Source organism: Diadema antillarum, unplaced genomic scaffold (assembly GCF_040938485.1).
Source record: "Diadema antillarum isolate AM-2024a unplaced genomic scaffold, OU_Dant_1.0 seq00001244_RagTag, whole genome shotgun sequence".
Lineage (NCBI taxonomy): Eukaryota > Metazoa > Echinodermata > Echinoidea > Diadematoida > Diadematidae > Diadema > Diadema antillarum.
Genome location: NW_027272031.1, coordinates 547677 through 570041, shown reverse-complemented (window position 1 = coordinate 570041; position 22365 = coordinate 547677). Strand labels below are relative to the sequence as shown.

General features: G+C 38.3%; 1 protein-coding gene and 1 pseudogene across 1 annotated transcript in view; one reads left to right on the top strand and one right to left on the bottom strand.

Annotated features, from left to right (window-relative positions):
- LOC139745245 (epsilon-sarcoglycan-like) overlaps positions 1 to 20451 on the bottom strand; it is a 107448-nt gene extending 86997 nt beyond the window's left edge. The window contains exon 1 of the mRNA XM_071655649.1: positions 20354 to 20451. Coding sequence (XP_071511750.1) covers positions 20354 to 20384 — 31 coding nt within the window. The 5' untranslated portion in view covers positions 20385 to 20451. The remainder of the gene's footprint in view (positions 1 to 20353) is intronic.
- LOC139745244 (uncharacterized) overlaps positions 12374 to 22365 on the top strand; it is a 314489-nt pseudogene continuing 304497 nt past the window's right edge.

Here is a 22365-nt window from a genome sequence, read left to right as displayed (position 1 = left end):
TTGATGAGGGAAGAGAGAGAGAAGAGAGAGAGCAAAGCTGCCAGATGCTAACTAAAAGTAAAACCTGGGAAAATGATTCTGCAAAGTCAGGTCACGCAATGTCAAGACTTTTAGCACTGGAGTACACCAATCGCAACCTAATGTCCTGGTAAATATTATTTTTAGCATGCTTCAGTGTTACTTTTATCAAGCTCGGAGGGGAAACAACCCAAAAGAGGAAAAGGGAACTTGAGTGTGTTGAAAAAATAAACCCTGCTTGGAGCGGCCATTGAACAAGTGTCAATGTATAGGGCCTTGATCAATCCATAGCTCAGCTACTTTCGCTAGGAACAATAGCAGCGAGAATGACGATGCAGCCTGTACATATGGATAGTACTGGTCTGGAATCACGCAGGACTTGAGATTGTGAATGAGGATTTGGATATGCTGTTGCCAGGTAACCCCTCCGATCAGAAGAGTCGTGGAGGAACCAAGATGGCGTTCTCAGAAATCAGAAAAAAGTTTGAGAACAGGTGAGTTACTCAGTAAACCTTGGGTAAAGTTGGCGATGGTGCAAATGCTCCAAGTACAGCTGGAAAAATGCACATAATTATGACAAACATATGTATTTACGTGGTAAGCTTTTTGGTTCCTTTTTTTTGGTGGTCATGCTTAAGGCAAGTGTTCCTCATTAGCAATTCCACCTAACTCCTGTAATATTCCATATAAATCTTTGACATTAACATTACAGTCGCACGGAACAAATTTTACATCAAAGTTTATCCTAGTTTTGCAATAGCTATATGGTTATGTTGTGATATTCTTAGCTCACATTTGTAATTGGTCTACAGCTGTAGATACATTATTCTGTGTTCATTGAGGGCGATGCAGCAGTGTCTTTGCAAATTTCATCTTCCCTCATTACCACAGAATGACACATAGTATCAACTTTATACAGGTTCTATATCTCGCCCTGAATTTATGTAAGAGGGGTTTTTTATGTCAAAATGTGACCAAATCAACTCCACATGTGAGTTATGAGAACATTGAAAGAATCAGGACCATTTAATGTTTCAACATATTGCATTTTAATTGTGAATGCTATTTACCTAGAAAATGTCACTCATATGCTGCTAGTAGTGCATCCATTTTCAAGGTAGAAGTGGCCTTCCTCATAATCAACCAGTGATTTTTTGTCAATAATACATTGTGGTTGCCTGGAGTGGTAAGAGCTTTGGAGAAGACAATCGTGTAAAGAGATGCTAGAGAAAAGATCTGACTGACTCTAGCTGCAGGAATCAAGTTCTCATCCCCCTTGCTAATCTCCTTGCATGAATCATACCCCGTACCCTTTGAGCATTCAAGCTGCACTATTCAGTGTGATCATATGACGAATGCATGCAGCTCACACAAAGATGTCATTTAGGGGGGTGAATTTCGGCAATAAATTGCCCGAAATTGTCGATGAGTATTCGTATTGGCTGAATCATGCGGCACGGAACGGCGAGGGAAGTACCGAGGGGGCCTACATTGCTCGCTGGATTCATACTGAATCAAAAGTCAAATTTTATCTTGAGTCCACACAGAGTACACACGATATATCATGAATACAAAATTGGGGGCAATGTACTGAGGATATTTTACTGGAGATATTTTGCCAGAGTATCTGACCTGCATGATACCTGTTGGACAATAATGAGGGATTACAATTACTTGGATATATATATAGTTTTTTCTTAAGAGTCTCAATCATCTTTATTATCATTTTTTTTTTTTACAGCAGATTCAGGCAACAGCATTCTTTGCAACCAATTGTACACATAATTCATATACAGCACTTTTGATTCAATTTGATTCATATAACCATTTTTATAGAAATCTTTGTGAACAGACTGAAGAAATGAGAGTGATTTATGTCTTGAATCTGTGTGTATTTATGGAAAGCAAACTCAAGATATGCTAAGAAACACAAAGAAACTGTACATATCTTATTTTTTTCTTTAATGTGGGTTTAAGTCATGAAGATGGAGACATGCATTAAATCAAATGCCCACACTGTATGTAATGTGCCCAAGCGCAACTAACATTAAACTCACTGCACAAAGAACACTTCTTGTTGAAGTTGAATAGAAAAATAAATAGCAGTCCACATTGATACATATACAAAGGATATTTTTCTGTACAACAAATTCAGTATTTACACATGTTCCAACTGAGTAAACACAAAGAAGTGATATCAACTGTAAGGAATATTGCCTCTTATTCCTTGTTCCTGTATATGATGGTAGTATGGCATTTAAACTCTAAATTCTGTCAAATTCCACAAACTAGAGTCAACAGTAACAAAAAGAACCCCTTTTTATAATTATGTTTTATAGAAACATGTCTAATGCCTAGTGAGATATTTTGTACATCTGACACTCTTTGCTTGCATCATGAACTTCTGTAATGATGTTTTTAAAAATCCATTTGGCCAAGTGTGGTCCCAAGGTGTTTCAGTCAATTCTGGGTGTGCAGTCTTCCTCATACCAGACATTTATACATTTCATAGGTTTGAATTCCGCAATTTTGGTCTAGTCCCTGACATGATATTTTGGCTCAGGATTGTCCTCAACATTGATAGTTTGTCCCTGGAATATCTCTTACATGATAATCTGTCCCTGGATTATCTCCAACATTGATAATTTGTTCCTGGAATATCCCTAACTTGATGTTTTGTCCCTGGATTATCCCTTACATTGATAATTTATCCCTGGAATATCTCTGACAGGATATTTTGTCCCTGGATTGTCCCTGACATTGATAGTTTGTCCATGGAATATCTCTGTCATGATGTTTTGTTCCTGGATTGTCCCTGACACTGATAGTTTGTCCCTGGAATATCTCTGACATGATACATTTTGTCCCTGGATTGTCCCTGACATTGATTAATTGTCCCAGGACTATCTCTAACATGATATTTTGTCCCTGTATTGTCCCCAACATTGATAGTTTGTTCCTGGAATATCCCTAACAAACTTGATGTGTTGTCCCTGGATTATCCCTGACATTGTTTGTCCCTGGAATATCTCTGACATGATATTTTGTCACTGGATTGTCCGTGACACTGACTGTTTCTCCCTGTTCCTTGGAAAATTCCTGACATGATATTTTGTCTCTGGATTGTCCCTGACATTGATAGTTTGTCCCTGGAATATCTCTAACATGATATTTTGTCCCTGGATAGTCCCTGACATTGATAGTTTGTCCCATGAATATCTCTGACATGATATTTTGTCCCTGAATTCTCCCTGACATTGATAGTATGTCCCTCTAAAATGATATATGTGACACTTACGCTCCTCTCTGAGGCAATGACAACAATGGGATAGTGCACAAATACAAAGAGACAACTTGACAGGAGTCTAGACGGTCCAAGACTGACATGATGGAGGAAGGCTAGTGACTCAGAATCAATGCTCCAGACAATTTGTCTGTCAATGACGAGTGCACCGTCCCCCGAGAGAGAAGTTTATTGGCCACTATTACGTCTGATGTGACTTCATGCCTCTTTATCACGTGTTCATCCTCCTCCCACTCCAAAGGCGAGCCCTGAATGCCATCATTTGCCATAAAGATGATGTATGATTAATGACAAATGATAATGACTTTTGTGCCATTCATCTACTACATTCTTTTCATTCTGTTAAAGAACACATAGGATAATGGGGAATGCAGAAGGTGGGCTATTCTTTGAAAACCAGACAGGTATTTGAAAAAGCCACATACTACCCTAACATCTCACACGAATGATGAGAGATCCCACGAATTAAGCCACCATCCTTAGATACTGTGCTGGAAAAATATGTTGGTAGTTTAGTTAAAACAAAATGATGTACAGCAATAACAAAAAGACAGTAATTCTGACATAACACTCATTACTAACAATACTAGCAATGCGTTTATTGTAAATGACATTGAACTCAAAATATCGAAACAAGCCTAATTTCAGTGCAGTGAAATCTGCCTACTCTACCATCTATCTTTTGGTAGCTTTAAAAATATCCTTTATGAGAAAAACCAAGCCCTGCCCAGCATGGCTACCTGTCTATAATGATCACCTGTCTCTTGTGGCCACCTGTCTCTCAGAGCAACATCCATCTTGTGACTTTGGTGACTGTCAATGGGAGCACTCGTTCTCAATTATTCTATTCATTCTCATAAGAACATATTTAGTATTTCAAGTTATGGTTGCGAGATGGTTAAAGGGACATCCTTGTCCACCAGTGGCAAAATTGACTCGTTTTTTATAAATGTATCAATAAATGCATCAATTACTCTCTTTACTGTTTTGAAAAACAAAAGAAAGATAACCGGTATATATTAGTTGTTTCTTTATCTCAGCGTAATGTGAAACTTATATGTACACAACGACGATGAAATCTTGAGACAATGATACTGAGATGTTAAACCCTCCACACCGTGTCACACCCTTTGGCATCTTCACTGTCCACCCAACTTCCTAAGCTTACTCGGTCATCTCACTGACCCATCAGCCTCGGTGTTGATATTTTGAGTGAAAAATTAGGATAGGAAACAACCATTCTCTATGCACCCGTCTCTCCTGTTTCCAGGTACTTTGGGCCCCTTCCCCAACTCCCAATCTGGAACCTTCCATCTGCATTTCTATATAATACTGCTGGTGGACAGTACAAAATACCAGTGCTAAAGTTTGGCTAGACATAATTGACAACATATCCAAACTGCATTATGTGATTTCTATAAAGTAAGAAGTAAATATAATGCATATGGAATACCTGCACAATTAGGGTTTTCATTGTGTTCGCAGAAGATTTATGCTTTGAACTTTGGCATCACTATCACCAACACTCTTTCACCATATTTGTATGCTCCTTGCTGAGGTCAAAAGTATCATGCGTGGGAATGTCTAAATAACCGCGCGCACAAAATTCATAGAATATCAATGTTCTTGGCAAATTTGTGGGTGAATGTCAATGTCTGCTTGACATGAGAGAGCTGGGATAGGGTCACTAAAGGTCATTTCAGGCAAACTTCCAGCCCCGAGGAAGTAAAGATCATTAGTTTGATCTTAACTTTGGCTTCTTGAATCTCTGGCTCAACACTAAGAACATGCCAAGATAAATATTCACCCTGTCACCCAGATTCACGGAAAAACTGGCCAGTAACCTCTCTGCCTTACATCAGCAGACACTCATAAATCCATCCCGTAGACGAGTGGCGTTAATGGAGAGAAACTCAGCTATCACACAATCTGACAGTGACTATCTCCCACTTTATTAACCTTAGGGGAAGGCAAATAATGAGATAGAAAATACTTTCTAGCGCTCCGATTACGTGACGACGACGAAACATCTGAGTCATGGTGAAGGACGCGTGATGTCGAAAAAAACAACCTTTCGTCATTCGAGGAGAGATTTCTCTCCAAGCCAGGAAGACTGGTTCATGACGACTCTGGTCTGATCAGAAGCGGAAGAGTCTTCCCCGCAACTCACGATTCTAGAGAAGATTCTCCACAGGAGGGGCGTGAAAGGAAAAACCTCCACCTAGATTTTCTCGTTTCTCCCCTCCTGATCGAGGTACAGTCACCACTGATCTTCCCCCATGATCTCCGGCAACTTCCTGGCTGCAAAATGTCAACATCATGCCATTCCTTTACTTTCCTTAAACACTTTTTTTCTTTGTAAAAAACCGTTGAAAAATAACTTCCAATACTGAAATAGGAGACCACAGAAAAAGTTGCTACATTCTTTGAGGAAAAACAAATCTCACGATAAACATTTTCATAATGACACACGAGGGGAGTGTTCGTTGTCTCTACAAATCACCAATCAGGAACATAATTTGTGAAAATTTATTGATCTATTTTATTATTATTATTATTATTATTATTATTATCATTATTATTATTATAATCATTATTATTATTATCATTATTATTGTTCAAACCCACAATTAATCATTCAGGTGCAAGTTTCTTCACTTTGTCTCCCTCTACAAATTAGATTTAAGATTGCAACTGCTGATCTGTAAATTAACAAACATTTTTTCCGACATGTTTGTTAATTTACAGATCAGCAGTTGTGATCTGAACAAATTTAATTTGTAGAGGGAGACAAAGTGAAGAAATTTGCATCTGAACCTTCACCCCTCTGAATAATATCTTTCTTTCAAATTAATCATTGTAGCCAAAATAATCTTGCTCACATGGTGTTCATGTTATAGTAACAACTGATTTAACAGAGCATCATCCATTCTGGATATTAGCATTTACGCATTCCCTTTAGTTGTGCAGTGAACACAGGACAGCATCAACACACTGTTTATGGAAAGTTCCATACAGCTAGAGGTGTAGCGCAGGTCCCACTGCAAGTTCATTGATAATTTGAGCCGATTTGAGCTAAATCAATGATGCATGAATCATCACAGCTTCTGCTATCTTAAGACAGAGATGTCTATTTTTTGATGGGGAGGGGGAGGGAAAAAAGAAGGAAGAAGATGAGGAAAGGGGGAAATGGGAGGATGGGGAAGAAGAAGAGGAGGAGGAAGGGAAGAGGAGGAGGAGGAGGAGGAGGAGGAGGAGGAGGAAGAGAAGGAACAAGAAGAGGAAGTGGAGGAAAAGATAGAGGCAAACTTAACTTTGGAAAAACATCTTTATATAGAGAAAAAGAATGAGAAAGAAAGAGAGGCAGAAATAAATAGACAGGGAGAAAAAGATATACTGGTTGTCATGACTACAGAGATATAATGTACTAAGAAATCTGCTGGAATGGGGCTATTGTAGATAGTATATATATGCCTAAGTTTCACTGCATGCTGTGTCAAGAAAAAGTAACAGGAATACAAACAGCTCTATGATAGCATTTGAGCTACACTGAACCTTTTTTTTTTATCAATGATTGCTTATATAAGAGTGCAAGAAACTCAGGTCTTCATAAACAGTGAATTACACGTTACTCCCGACAAAATTTCACAATGTGTATTCTCTACAGTTGTCTAAACTCACACTCTTTTCAGGGGGATGGCACTGTCCATGCATCCCAAAGTCAACTGTACTATTCTTTTTTTTCAAGAGCATAAAGCAGTTATCACATAGTACAGTGACTTACTAATATGTCATAGTGACCCCCCCCCCAAAAAAAAAAAAAAAATGTGAACATGTCAGCAAGTGATATGCAGAATAGAAGGGCTGTATGACTGCAATCAGTATACTTTACTAAGACAGTCCTTTTTGTCATGCTATCCTTTATACATTTCAGATTACCCAATCATAATTTAGGTCACTTTCTGTTTATCTGCATCTGTACTGTAGAACAGCGTATAGTGTAAATGTTTGTTTTTTGTTGACAAGTGACACTGTTCATTTCATCACGTTGACAAAATTGTTATTTCCTTGACAAAATTGTCATTTCGTCAATGAAATTGTCATTTCATGAAGAAAGAGACCATGCGACGCTTGGTGCCCCATACTTAACTGCGAGCTTAACCTCAACCTCAAAGTTACGGATCATCATCTAAATGGAACTAATGTGATGTATTTTGATAGATGGATGCTTCTTTGGGGTGATCTAGGAAATTTGCAAATCAACCACCTGCTTTGTACATTGTAGTTGTTATAAATCTTATGATATCATAATTTTGCATTCATTAGTTGCTGCTATGTAGGATGTGATCATGCAAGCTTTCTTGTTGTCGAGGAAAAAAGTTTACTGTAAAAGTGGATTTTTTGTGCAAGTAATTTTTCACGCTCGGCCGGGTAAGATGGATTTCGCATGTTTTTAATCACGCGGAATCAGGACATTAACTACTGGAATATACAACGTATGTCATGCAAAAATATTTGTGTATTTTATTTTCACACTAGCTTCTGGTTGCACGAAATGCGTGAAAATTTCCACACTGCAAAAATTTGAACTTTTACAGTATTCTCAGATTGCACATGACATTTGAATACATTACAAACCTGTTATTGAGTGGTGCATGTAATCAAACAGTAGTTTGAACGTCACTTCCAAATAAACCTGGCATTTGCCTGCAAGTGTCTCACAAAAATCAAACCACTCAAAAGTTTGTTGGTATTCTAAGGGTTAAGTCAACATTTTTTGCTTGGACACAAGCCAAGCATTTCCTCTTCTTGAAGGAAACACACACGAGGGAGTTTGAAAGCGCTACTTAGTTCAGGATATTACCGCCACGTGTCATGCGGGATGAGATCTCCGCAGACTGCTTCAGGTCGTTGCTGCAATTCTATGGTCTTCACACGTCCACCCTCACTCTTGCCCCTTCCCTACACTTGAATATATTACCATTCCTGGAGAGCAATTGAATAATTTACATGCAAAACCTGATACAGTGTACTGCAGTTATAAGAAACATAGTTATCATAACAAAATTCTCCTTACATTGAAATAAAAATTCAGGCTACAAAATATCGTTTATTCATCTTCATACAGTATACTGTTCTGCTACAATGAAATTTCGATACAACAAAAGAAAATTGCCGGTTCCGAGGACTTCATTGTAATGAGAGTCGCCTATCAACTTAAGATATTCAAGATTGAAGCTGCTTGAAAACTAAGAAAATAATCAAAATATATGTGATATTTTCATAATATTTTCAAAAATATTTCTTGTTGTGTAAAGAGTGCAGTATCACTGAAAAGATTAAATTTTTCTCTACATGGTGATTAACTTACTTTAAAAAAGCCCACCTTTGAAAATGATGTTTATCTGTTTTTGCATTCAAACACTTCCATTGCATTTTTCTCACTTGTCACAGAATTTGGATATTTTGTAATACAGATCTGTCATGAATGTAAACCAAAATATTATTTCTAGTTCCATGATAAACAGAAATGTGGCACAACTCAAGTCTGTCTAAAAGCTGTAAAAATATGAACCAACTTCTGTGCACTTTGCATAATCAACATCTGAAGATTTTCTCTTCGTATATCTTGGGAGATGACGTCACAGAAGCCGAGTATGAATCGTTTCTGCATGCACCCTGCTGGCATCATCATCCCGCCCTAATGAGGCAATACGCCATTATGGCTAGATCTGGGAACGAGTTCCTTACGAGTTATTACAAATCATCAATCCACATACATCATCATGTGATGATGTGTATGCATTTTTTATCCCTGTCTTTATTGGCAACAGTTTTATTACTTGGTGGCTTAAACATGTGTCCATGTGTGTGTGTGTGTGTGTGTGTGTGTGTGTGTGTGTGTGTGTGTGTTTGCCTTTGCTCTCTTCTGCACAAACTATTTCCACTTGCTACATCTCCTCCCTTTCATAGTGGACAATAGAAATCTTTGCTCTTGACAATCCAAGATAGCATGTTGATTGACGACACGATGTGGGTCAAACTGTCACAATTCATAGGCTCCAATTACATCTCGTCACTGATCAGACAGCTGGACTCAATTCTGGACAAGAGCTGGGTTTTTCCACCTCATCTCTTCCTCTTTCAAAACACTTTCACTTCGATCACTCCCTGTCACATCATCTCCATCTCCTCCATGTCCTCCTCTACTGGTTGTTAGGCAAGAATGTCTCTCTTTCTTTCCCATCTTCTTGTCCATCATTCCTCACTCATATAATCCTATCTATCACATGCTTTCTTGTTTTCATCTTCCCAAAATCTCTCTTTGAGCAAAATTCTAAACTTTCCCCCCATTTCTTGGTCCACCCATTGCAATCCACAACATCCTTCTTATTTTCCCCATTACTCTCCATCTACATGCCACAAAATTCTATTCCCCTTTCTCCAACCCTTGTTTCGTTTATCAATTTGTTGCATATCTCATGTCATATACTTCTTTTTCTTACTTAGGCCCTATTCCTTTTCTACAGTACAAACTCCTTTTCATGCATTCTTAATATCTCCACCGTTAATAGTCCTCGGAACTCAGTGTTATTTCCCCGGCAAAAATTGTCTCTAACCACCCCCCCCTTTTTTACTATTATTTCTATTGATTCTTTTTTGCTCTCACTTGTTGTTTCCCTTGTCTATCCAATCTGTGATCATTCTTCTCCATGCTCGGTCATCTAACATTCACTACCTTCCTTTTTCTCCTAATTCTCCCCCATCACCTTGCCTTTTCCTGCAACCTCCCCCATCCCTCCCTGTGCTGTCCCATACCTGTACTACAGTCACATGACCTGCCCTTGCCCCCTCTCTCACTGATGGCTGATGGCCATTTCAGCTCCTTGCCCTTGCCCCGCCCCCTCACAAGGGCAGATCTAGGGCACTCAACCACCTGCAGAGAGGGTGCTTGGATCAAGGGCAACATCTCATATCCCCTCTCTCCCTCTCTCTCCATCTCTTATACTCTCTCTCTCTCTCTTCTTCGCTCCCCCCTCTACTTGGCAGAGGTATACAGTTTGACGAGAGGCCTGGTCTTTGGGGATTGCCAAATTTTCTCAGAACTTACGAGAAAAGGAGTTACCTTTGTCAAAACTGACTTCAGTCGGACTGTAGTTCTGTGTGCAGTGTTTGTGACTGATATTTGTCACTCTAGCAAAGACAACCATCCATGTACAAACACACTCTCTCCTCTGCTTCAGAAGATCTAGCTAGAGTCCATCAAGTCTGTGGATGCTGAGGAAGAAATTTTTCATTAACCTTAGCAAGAAAGCTTACCACCTTGGCTTAGATTGGGAGTTTCACACCGGCAACAATCTGTGACTTCATCCTCTCTTTGGGGACGTTCTCCTCTGTTGATGTAGGAGTTACCGTAACAACCACAACACACCGCCATCACTCTACAGCTTTTTCCACAACAGTATCGCGTGGCACCGGTGCGGATGGTTACACTTATCTCTTTGCAGCCTCCAGTTTCAAGAAAAACCAAAGAGATAAATGAGGCCAAAGGAGAGGAAAAGGAAGGTGCACTGTGTTTCAAGACTGAAATCTTCCCGGTGATGTGAACACCTTTGATATTTTCTGCGCTGAACCCATCTAACCTTTGGGCCATCTTTCTGCTGCTGCGAGGAAAATTCTCACAGGCCACGGACGCATCTCTCTGACAGTGCAAGAGGCTGGATTTGCAATTCTGAGAGAGAATTTTTTCCCCCTGACACTGTCTGCTTGGTTACATTCATGTTGCACTAGAGCACATCGCTATCTTCCGACTCTACGACACATGCTACTGAGTTCTTTCTTCGTTCTAGCATGTGTGCTTACATCGCCATCCTTTCTACTCCAGAGAACTATCCTCGACAAAGCATCACAACAAAACTTTTTTTTTGGCATCAAAGCGGCATCCACGTGCTGCACTTTGTCAAGAGTCTCGACGACGCATGGGCAATTTCTTGTGACAACTTTCATCGAGAGAGGTGGAGACCGGCTGGGCAGACACTAACTCGCGAAAGATGCTGGTTTGAGGTTCTGCACCTAATTTGCCATGACTGATGACATCTTCATCGTCATCATCCCGCATCACTCTCACGATTTGAAAAGCGTCCAAGTTTCCCCCGATCCATGCCAGGGAGTTCTTTCTCTTCTTAAATTCAAGATTCTTATTTGAGCTGCTCCTGTCCAGGGGAGCATCTTCTTCCCAAGCACTATCCTCTCCTCTGTCTTATCACTTTTTTGAATAGTCTTAACCCAAACCTTTAAATCATACATTTAGAAAAATCCTCCTTAATATTTATCTTTTTACTTAATTACTTGTACTAACACCATTAGCATCTTTGCAAAGTGAGGATTTTCTGCATGATTGTCGCTCCCTTCAGAGAACACAGCATTACAAAATTAAAGGAATCCAAGGTGTTAGAAAAACTGCTTTGAAAGGCAAACATGCTGTTTCATCCAATAAATAAACCTACCATACAGTTTTGAGCATGACTGTGTTTGACATGCAGCTGCACACTTGCGACTAGAAATTCCTCGCATTCTCCGGAGAATGTCAATTTTGAAAACATTGGAACGGGATCAAAAGTCAGCGCGGTCTGGGAGCAGATCAAGTTTTCCTTTCCTACATAAGGTGGGGTTTTTGCGGAAACATTAAATCACATTTTCACATGCAGCAGGGTTGAGAGCATTTAATGGGTAAAATTAGGTCGTGTTGGACATAAGTCGTCAACACCCTTCCCATTTCAGTTGCAGCAAAGACTTTGCATTAACGTCAAGAAATTAATTTAGGGTTTTTTCCTTTCCTTGCCTTGTTACGGGGGGAACTTGAGTTGAGATGCCCTGGATTGCCGCAAGAACCAACCGGACCTGGTGACTGACGTTCTGCCTGTTTGAGGAAGCGAGCGCATAAGCTGGAAAATGCTTACGTGACTGACAAGTTTGTCTGGGTCGACGTGTCAGTGCGCGTAGCTTCCCCCCCTGTTTGAATGTTAAGAAGAGCAGGTGATCTGAGTTACTTCTCCCTCACTTGTTGCCAGCACCTGATGTTTATTTTCATACTTCAGCCTACACCTTGACTGCACAGGCTACATCAATCTGCTCCAAGTTGTTTCTGTGAGTTATTGCAATTGCTGATTTGTGAACCTGTTTGAGTGCTGCTCATCATACCCGTCTCTTTGTTACAGGAACAAAGTTAACTTTAAGGACCACTTGTACACCTCCACATCATTTTTTTTTCTTTTTGGTTTGTGTGCTCTTCTTTCAATTGGCAAACAATGGTCATGCTTATCTTTACAAAGGGAAGAGCCAAATTTCTAGATAAGATGACAGTTCAACTGTGAAAGTGTGACCTTGGAGAGCTTGAAAATTCCTCGGCAGATGAGATCACCTCTCGGATGGACTTTGATTTTTAAAACAACTCTCGCTTTTACCACTGTTTCTCTGCAGAAGAAAACATTGAGATAGTAGTACAAGTTAACTGTGACTACATACTTAACTTTCTCTGGGAGTGAGCATTATTAGATTACATCTGGCACTGTGCACTTGTATATGTGAAATGTGCACAAATATTTGTGGTGGAGCGTGAAAATAATTTGATAAATCGCATTAACCGAACGGGTTGCCTCACAAAGTATATGGAGGAGAGCCTGAGAAGAGGCAGTTAAGTAATTTGAACAGACGGACGAGGAGCCAAAATCTATTAAGCGGCTCAAGAATTTCCCAGAGTGAGGTGAGGAAGGAGAATTTGTGGCTTCAAAACTAGATTTTGTCAGCTCGACTTGATGATAGACGAGGGAAGAATATATCTGCCTTGTCTGAAAGATAACGAGAACCACGGAAGAATACACGATCAGCGTCAATACACAACAACCGGTGAGTGGATTGAGTTCACCACCACGACAGCTTGAGAGGCTCTGACTGCAAAAGACGAACCATCTAGTGCTTCTAATTCGACATTAACCTCTGTGCATAAAATTTGGAACACAAACATGTTTTGTGCGGCAGTTCCAGATCACATAACGGCCAGGAGCCACAACAGAAACATTGCAAACAAAGATGGAATACGCAAGGCTGGAATTTATAGAAAAAGGTAAGAAGTGCAAATCAAGTTCATTGTCTACTTTTTTTTTGGTAGTAGAGAAAACAAAACTGAGAACTTCACATAAACTTATTTCAGCATTTCTGTATTCTAATTAATTTTCAACAGTTTGATATAGATTATACCCTCACTAAAACCTAGCATCAATTGATTCATTCATGTTCTCAAGCTAGTGGATATATTTTCATTGATATAGATTTTAAGACTACGTATCCATGAATAAAGTTCGTAACGAAAGATCTGGCAAAGAAAATACACCTAAGGGTAGGTCAGCAAAAAAACAAAACAAAACAAAGCAAAAAAAAAAAAACACCAAAAAACAAAAACAATCAGTTATCTTTCAACATGTAAGTAGTCTGTACATAATCGATGCAAACTAGAAGAGCATCATCAATGGTACTGCCTGTCAGTGTTAAAACTTGAACAAATATTGATCATAATATGTGTAATTAGAATAACCAGAACATAAAAGAATATAACCCAAAACAGTTTTGTCTCTTTCAACACCCTATATTGCTGGAAAGCACACTTGAGTATAAATATTCAAAGTACATTGTAATTCACCCTTGCAGGAATCATCTTGACTGTCATTATGGAGAAAGAACTTGACTTCCCTTTTTTTTTTATGGGGGGGGGGAAACTTTGGCTGGAGGTGTAATGGAATCACTCTAGCTCCTCTAAACAAGAATAATATATATATCTATATATATTTTAGTAGTCACCCAGGAAGAAAGCTTCGTGCACTAATGCCAAGATAAAAATACCAAACACATGATTTCACGAAATTTTGAAAGGAATCATTGGAATTAAAACTAATTTTCTCTTGGGGTATATACAGCTCTAATTCAATCATGTAATTATTTTGACCCCTATCATGAAGAATTTTCCTCCTCTAGAAATGATACACAGTAAGTCAAAATGTTACATTTATAAAGAACAAAATAGTAAAGGACTGTAATGAAAGTGATATTGATTTCATGTCAGTTACATCACAGTTTTGGGGTGACCATAAGATGCAATATCAAATAATCTGACCACTTTCATATCTTGATGACAATATATGACAAATGATAAAAATCATATGAGTAACATAAATAATAAAATGAAATATTCTTAAAAATCTGGCAAAGCTCACAAAAAAGTCTCATTGATCCATTGCTGCATTATTTTTGCTGTTTAATCGGTGAATCCATTTGTTTTACGGGTTCATTCCTCTTCAAGAATATATCACTGCTTATAATTGCTATCTAGTATAGTTTGTATCATCAGTCGTATAACCATCTTGCATGAAGTTGGAGGACTGTGGGGCGATTGATAACTCTTGATTCTTGACGAGTTTGCCAAGTGCTTATGTCCTTGTACCACATGTCTTTATCCATGATATCCCTCTCAACCCGAGTGTAAAAATGCGCGCATGGCAATGAAGGGGTGATAATACTATTGGTAGGGCCCTCTGAAAGAACAGTCCTAGAGAGGCTATGTGAATAAGACTGTATTATCATTCTCATACTCTTACTAAAGAAATTGTTTTTTTTTTCCATCAAACCTATGTGTCATGGGTGGTGATTTGGCTCAGTCGGTAGCTTGTCTGCCCCCAGATCCACAGGGCCTGGGTTCTATTCCCTGAGTCTAGCTGAGCAATGTTTTGTGTAATTATACCGTCCCCTCTAAGAGGCAAAACACTCTATCTCTTGGATAAGACATTAAATGAAAGTCCCATGGGTGAGTTACTCATGACTCAAGCACAGAAAAGATCCCGCTTCATTCATTCATCGTAAAGAGCAGGGTGCATAGCCAGGTGAAGTAGTACACCTACCCATCCACACAAGAAAAAAAGGGCAAATGTTACTGACTCCTTGTGGTTTGCTTCAGCTGACTAGGTATAGTCAGCAGACAGTATCAACCAGGTACATTTGTCATATGAAGAAGAAGGAGACAAATATGTGCTAGGGTACATGATTGCACCTCACCAAGTTTTTAAAAAAAAAATCAGTATTTGGTAATAATGTCAATTATGCAAGTTTGCCAAAATTCAAATACAAATTCTATGAAATGTAGCATTGAGCAGTCCAATAAAAAGGCCATCTGTATAAAAAAAAAATAAAAGGATGGAAAAACTATTCACTGACAAGTTAAAGGACAAGTTCACCCTCATAAACATAAGGATTGAGAGAATGTAGCAATATTAGGAGAACACGTCATTGAAAGTTTGAGGAAAATCGGACAACCCGTTCAAAAGTTATGAATTTTTGAAGTTTTTGTGTAGTAACCGCTGGATGAGAAGACTACTGCAGTGTATGAATAACTTAGATGTCACATGCGTACAACAATATAAGGAAAATATATAGAGAATTTCACAAAATTCCATCTTTTGAAAAAAGTACATATTCCCTTGACTCGTTACCGACGTATGTTAGGGGTAATATTATTCCCCCTGCTTTTAGAAAGAGACAAGTCAAGTGCTCTTTTATTATGCGAAAAAAGTGAAAATATGTTGAATTTTCTTTACATTTTCTTTATCCTGTTGTACGCATATGACTCACAAGCTGTAGTAGTCTCCTCATCCAGCGGTTCCAACACAAAAATTTTAAAAATTCATAACTTTTGCATCGATTGTCCAATTTTCCTCAAACTTTCACTGATGTGTTCTACTAATATTGTTGCATTTTCTCAATCCTTATGTTTATGAAGGTGAACTTGTCCTTTAAATAAAGGACAGATGTACCAATCAGCAAAGATGAATCCTAGTTCAGTGTACAAAAGTCATGATCTGTTTCACAGATTCTTATCTGCCATTACCTGGTATGTCTCACAGCAAACTTGAGTCAGAAGTTAGTTAAGCAAGAATTGAGACATCAATAACTAAACACTTATTTCATCAAGACAGATAAGGAAGAAAAATTACATATTTTCTAACTATTTCACCTGATATCAAATCTTATTATGACTTTCAGTTACAAACTATGAATGCACTCCTATCTATCCCTTGATACCTACATGTGTACAAACATTGTAGGTATCATTTGAATCTTAGCAATTGATTGTTTAAAGTTGGGCACATGAGGCTAGAACCACAAGGTATCCTAAATCTTAATGCAAAAAAACCCAAAACAAAACCCAAAACAAAACAACAACAACGTTTTACCCTCTCAGCAAGCTGAAATAATGATTCATGTGACCATATAAGATAAACAAAATCAATAACAACAACAATCCCAAAATACATGAGACACATCAAAGAAAAAAAATCAAATCCAAATAATGTTATTATTAATGTTTTCTGTGACAGGAAGTATTTCTTTCATTGCTACCAACTAATTTGCCTATCTGAATCTACTTGAAATACTTTCATTGCAGTATAAAGTGTCACAAGAACTCAGGAACCCAACCAACAACATTTCACTGCCAATCATTGTAGCTTCTGCATGAGCTCACCACTAGAGGGCAGCAAAGCATTTTCAGAGTGCAGCCAGATCTCTTGGGGCACACATTACCAACACTGTCGAGTGCAAGAGCTGAGCACAGAACATAACCTGTTGAAAACTAGTTCCCATGTATTCTTGGGCAGATGTCCTGATGGGAAATGTGTGTTTTAGCAAAATCAGTTCAACTTTAATGGGTTGATCTGTCTATCATTTTTTTATGTCATACTGAAACAAATCAACTCAACAAGTAATATATCTCTATCTCAAGCTTGCTCTATTATATTTTCCAAACCAATTTGATCTATCATACTCATTTTTTTTCCACTTGATTAAAAATTGTTCAATAACAACTTGTGTAGCATTAATAATAATAAAAAAAAACTTCTGTAATTATGAAAAAATGACTTACAGCAAAAGGCAGTTCAATATGTGTATGTATGCATACAAGATGTACATTGTATATCATGCTTGATGAACATTTTCAGATAAGAGAGATATCTTAGTGTCAAAATAAAATTCCTTCACTTCTCTTGGATAATACACTATCTTACTATTACTTCTTGTGACTACAGAGAAAATTTCTCACATGCTAGTTTCCATTATCCCTTCCCCTCCCCAATAAAAAGAACAACACCATGAATGAATGAATGATGAGTGTTCAGCAATACAACAAAACATTGTAAATGAAAAAGATAACCATCTAAATCATCAATATGCTTACACTGACTGTGACTGCAAATTTCAACAATTGTTGTCTACAAAGTCTGCTCACCAAGAATACTTTATGTAATTAATCACATTCATAATAGCTAAATGCATAAAAGTATATCTAGTATTGAAATTTTAGGATGATTTTGGTATCTGCCACAAATGTCCAAGAGCTTTAGGCCAGTTAAACAACAAAGCTTATTAACCCGTTCCTTATGGGAACCTGGCATACCAGGTTTGCATCAACTGATATATTATTATTATTATCATAATTATTATTATTATTATCATAATTATTATTATCTTTATTATTATTATTATTATTATTATTATTATTATTATTATTATCATTATTATCATTATTATTATTATTATCATTATTATTATTATGTAGACAAGAGTGCCTGCATTAGTGGCTGAAATTCATGTAAATTTGTGTATAAATGCTTCCAAGAAAAGTGACTTAATCAAGTCATTTTTTTTCTCCCAAAAAAGTGGATGGCATACACTTGAACCAAGACTAGTGACATCAAACCTTCACAAAGATTAGTGTTTCTTCTATCAATATTTGTTTTCTTTCTGTATGAAAACTGAATGTATGGCAGTATAGTTTGCCCCTTTTCCAATGTAGTGCATGCTTGTTTTATGATTAGAATTGTATGAAGTACGTAGCCATCAAGGCTGAGCTCAGTAGATAATTTGCTTTCGCTGACCCCATTCATGTGTCTCTTTTGTGTATAACAAAAGAGTTTGTGAACCCATCAGTGCATGCTCTGTTCATACTTCAAGTCATTATCAATATTTTCATTGTTTGATGGCACATAAAGTTGACCATGGAAAGGTGGATACTATGTACCGCTTGACTGCTTTTGCACAGGTGGATTACCAACCTGTCTGTTCTCTGTCAATGGGGAAATAGAATCTTGTTTGGGGGCCTTGAAGGCTCTTGTAGAATACTGGGAGAAATGGCATACACAAATGCATCCACAAATAATTCACTCCACAGTAAAAACAAAAAAAGTCTCGCTTAAAAAAGGAATGGTAAGATGTCAATACACCCAGAGGTCTATTTTCACAGTGGAAGGTGAACTGAACTGATATCAAAATCTAGCAGCAATGACAGTCATGTTACTGTTGATAAGTCAGTCCATTGCACAATAATTGAGCTGACCATATAACATTCATATCAGTTTTCAATTCACAAATTTTACAGAATTGTTACCTTTGTTTCTATCATCACTCTTTTACATGATTTCCTTTGAATAAGAGCAATCGTACTGAAAATTGCTGTCTAAACAAGTAAATATCATTTAGAGTCAAGTCACACCTCATGTATGAACTGTAATGAATTCGAAATCTACCTATTACTTATATTACCGTTACTATTAACACAATGTCATTAATGCATAAGGGCTTGTTGACTGATACAAAGAAACTACATGTACGTCACCTGTTGGACTGTCAGATATGCATTGGTACTCAAATCAAAGCAAAGTGCATCCCACATAAAACCTAGCAAAGTGTCATTTAATGGTTACGAAGCCTAAAATGTCCATGATGTGTTTGAGCACGAGGTCAATTTGAATTAAAGTTGCAACTGACAATCATATCAAACATATTCTGCAAACATGGATGTGAATATGAGAGCCTAGTACAATTGTCTTTATCAATAATAATAATAATTATGCATGCAATTTTGAATGTTAGAAAACAGGGCAACCCAATTTTGCATGTTTCCTTGTCTTTATTTTTAATCTACACTGAGTCTCCAGAAAACATTTTATCAGTATATCAAAGCTACTGTTGGATCTTGAAAGAACAGCAAAGCTTTGCAATACATCTAATATGATTCTAGGACTGTACTTAGGTGCAAGGGCAGACAAACAGAAGACACAGGTAAAACTCTGGTCAACTGCTCACTTCTGCTTAATAATAAACCACCTAAAACAAACATATATTTCATCAAAACAACAACAACAACAACAATCCAGGCCAAGGTATATGGCACACATGATGACAATGAAGACATATAGTTTATGTATACAGTGCTCATCGACATAGAAGCAATTGAACAGATTGCACTGCTTGAAATTTGCCTTGTATGATTATATATGAATTATGAATGACACAGAAAATATGTCTGAAAATAGATGGAATTCCATCAGAGGTTGCCCTCAAGGCCAAGCTGCACAGTATATAGTACCTGTCGCTGCAATTATGCTTGCTGCTTCATTCTAAGTCTTCTCTAACTAGACTCGAACTACAGTGTGCTAGCTAGTCGAACAACATTATGATTATCAGTAAATTTACATCTAACACTAGATCTAGTAAATATACCCATGCATACACACCTTAGTTATGATGTGATTTTACGCGCGTCTAGCTCTTTTAATCATCAAGAAATACCGTTAGCTTCCAATATGCACGTTACCAAATTTTGCGTTTAGCCCGGCACATGGATATGGAAATGTTAGCAGTAGTAGATTACTGGGACAAGACACGTTCTCCGACCGTTACTATCAACACGGCCACAGCGCACATGGGCTTTCAACGGAGATTACACATCACTCCAGCGGGCTAGTTCAGGGTAATACTAACAGTACACCGCCCACACAGGCGCGTAGCTCAGCGGCATTTGACAAGGGACTGTGCCGTCAGCACACTCACGTACTATCGCTTGAAATATCACCATTAGGTAGGCAAAATATTACTTGTAGGTATCTAAAACTGCACCTAGATATACAAAGATACTTTCGGTATACCTACCGAATGAAATCCAGCCCAACTGCATCCTCATTTCGAAATTTTAGATCGAATGCTGCCAGAGAATTTTCACGTACAGGTCACAGATGGGCAGGTTTATTTACTTGTCAATGGACAAGTTCATTCTTCATGATGGGGGAGTTTTGAGGAACGTATAGAAAATGATCACAGAAATGCATGTATATCGTTCATTACACATCTGCAGTCAGTAAAAGCAGTTTACGAATAACGTCAGCACCATTTTAACGATCTAACATTGGCATAACTTCTACAATTCTTAAAAATTTGTTCATCATTGTGCCTTCAGTCATATTAGAAGCTTCTAACCCGGGGATGACCCCAAGAGTTCACGCATGCGTATATTGCACGTGTGTGTTGAAGCTGTCACGATTATGGTATCGGTACGAACACGGAAGGGGAACGAAAGAGAGGCATACAGTATTTCTTTCTTGTACCGGAATTCTAACTTATCTACGGAGATACATGAAACACTGTGAGGGATTTTTTTGGAAGCATCAAGTTCCGAGGATTTCTAAGTGGAGATAGAGCTCGGTTTGCCGGCTCACCCCAGTGACTATCGTTCCAACTAGCAACTTGTACAGGTAGGGACCGAGATTGTTTTGTCAATTCGCACACAATAGTCCAATACATTCACATCGCACTGCACACTGCAGCTAGCCGGCGAACGAACGGGGATGTTGGGTACGCACACCCACCGCGGAGCAAGTACACCACTACCTACAACAAGTATACCCTTTGAAAGCGCGGTAGATTGTGCAATTGTAAGCGATTGTTTGACATTATTCTCCCATGCATTGCTGTGTGGTTTCCCTTTTCTTTTGTGGTTATGGGCAGGAATGTGCAGTGTGCCATGGCAACTCAGTTTACTTTAGATATATGCCTGTAGAGTTTGAAGACAGATGCATTAGAATTAAGGAATCATTTCTGGAATTTCACGCTGCAATGCCCTTCACATCCAGTTAGAAACCACCTTCAACTTTTGAAATACTACAAACAATAGGATAGACCACCTTGTCTTGACAGATCAGAAGTAAAAATATAACTAAAGCCAAACAAGCAAAGGCAGTTTATTCAGGAAGTGCTGAAATGCTAAATTCTTCTTTTAAAAGGATATTTATCTAACTGATAATATATTTGAGTGTTTGACTGATGATTTATTGATGACATATTTCTTAGACTGAAAGATCAGTCAGTGTTTATCGTCAGGGAATTTTATAACTTTTTTTACCTTTGACAGTTCTCCTAAGAACAGACAGATTTTTGTATCTATTTCTTCCTCAGACAGAAAAATTTGTCTGTCCGGAGGAGTCTTGTAATTTTTTGACTTTTACGGCTCTCCTCCATTTTGTGAAGCCAGACGTAGTCTCTGCGGAACACATCCCCTGCAACAAGATACAGAGCTATCTTTTGGTCACTTTTTTTCTATATATACTTCTGTAAATTTAAAAACTTTATTACGTAATATCAGTTCGGGAAACCCACTCACAAGGGGGGTCCCTCCTTATAAGTAACCCGTCCCCCTTATAAGTAACCCCGTCCCCCTTGTAAGTAACCCCCGGGGCACCCCTTATAAGGAGTCTCCACGCTTTTTTGCAATGCAACGCGAAAATGAAAGGACTGCGGCAATTCGCTTGATTATGTCCATAAAGCTTCACAAGTTTCCTAGTTACTCACGAAATTTGAGCAAAATCGGTTTGAGGCATCATATCTAAAATCATGGATTTAAATGCGATGTCAAACGACCTATGCGAATGCTGAAATGCGAGCGATTACTGGCGTGAGTGTCGCCAGGCGCGGCGGCGCGGCAATGCTTGAGTGCAGACGTGGCGACTGACAGTGAGTGGGTTTCCCGAACTGATATTGCAAGGTTATTGAAAGGTAGCGTGAACTGAATTAATGAAATCAACACAAGTAATTGTGTAGTTTAGCTGGACTGTGAAATGCTTGAATCCAAAAGATATTCACATTTTCTTACCAACCAACTACTTGGCTCT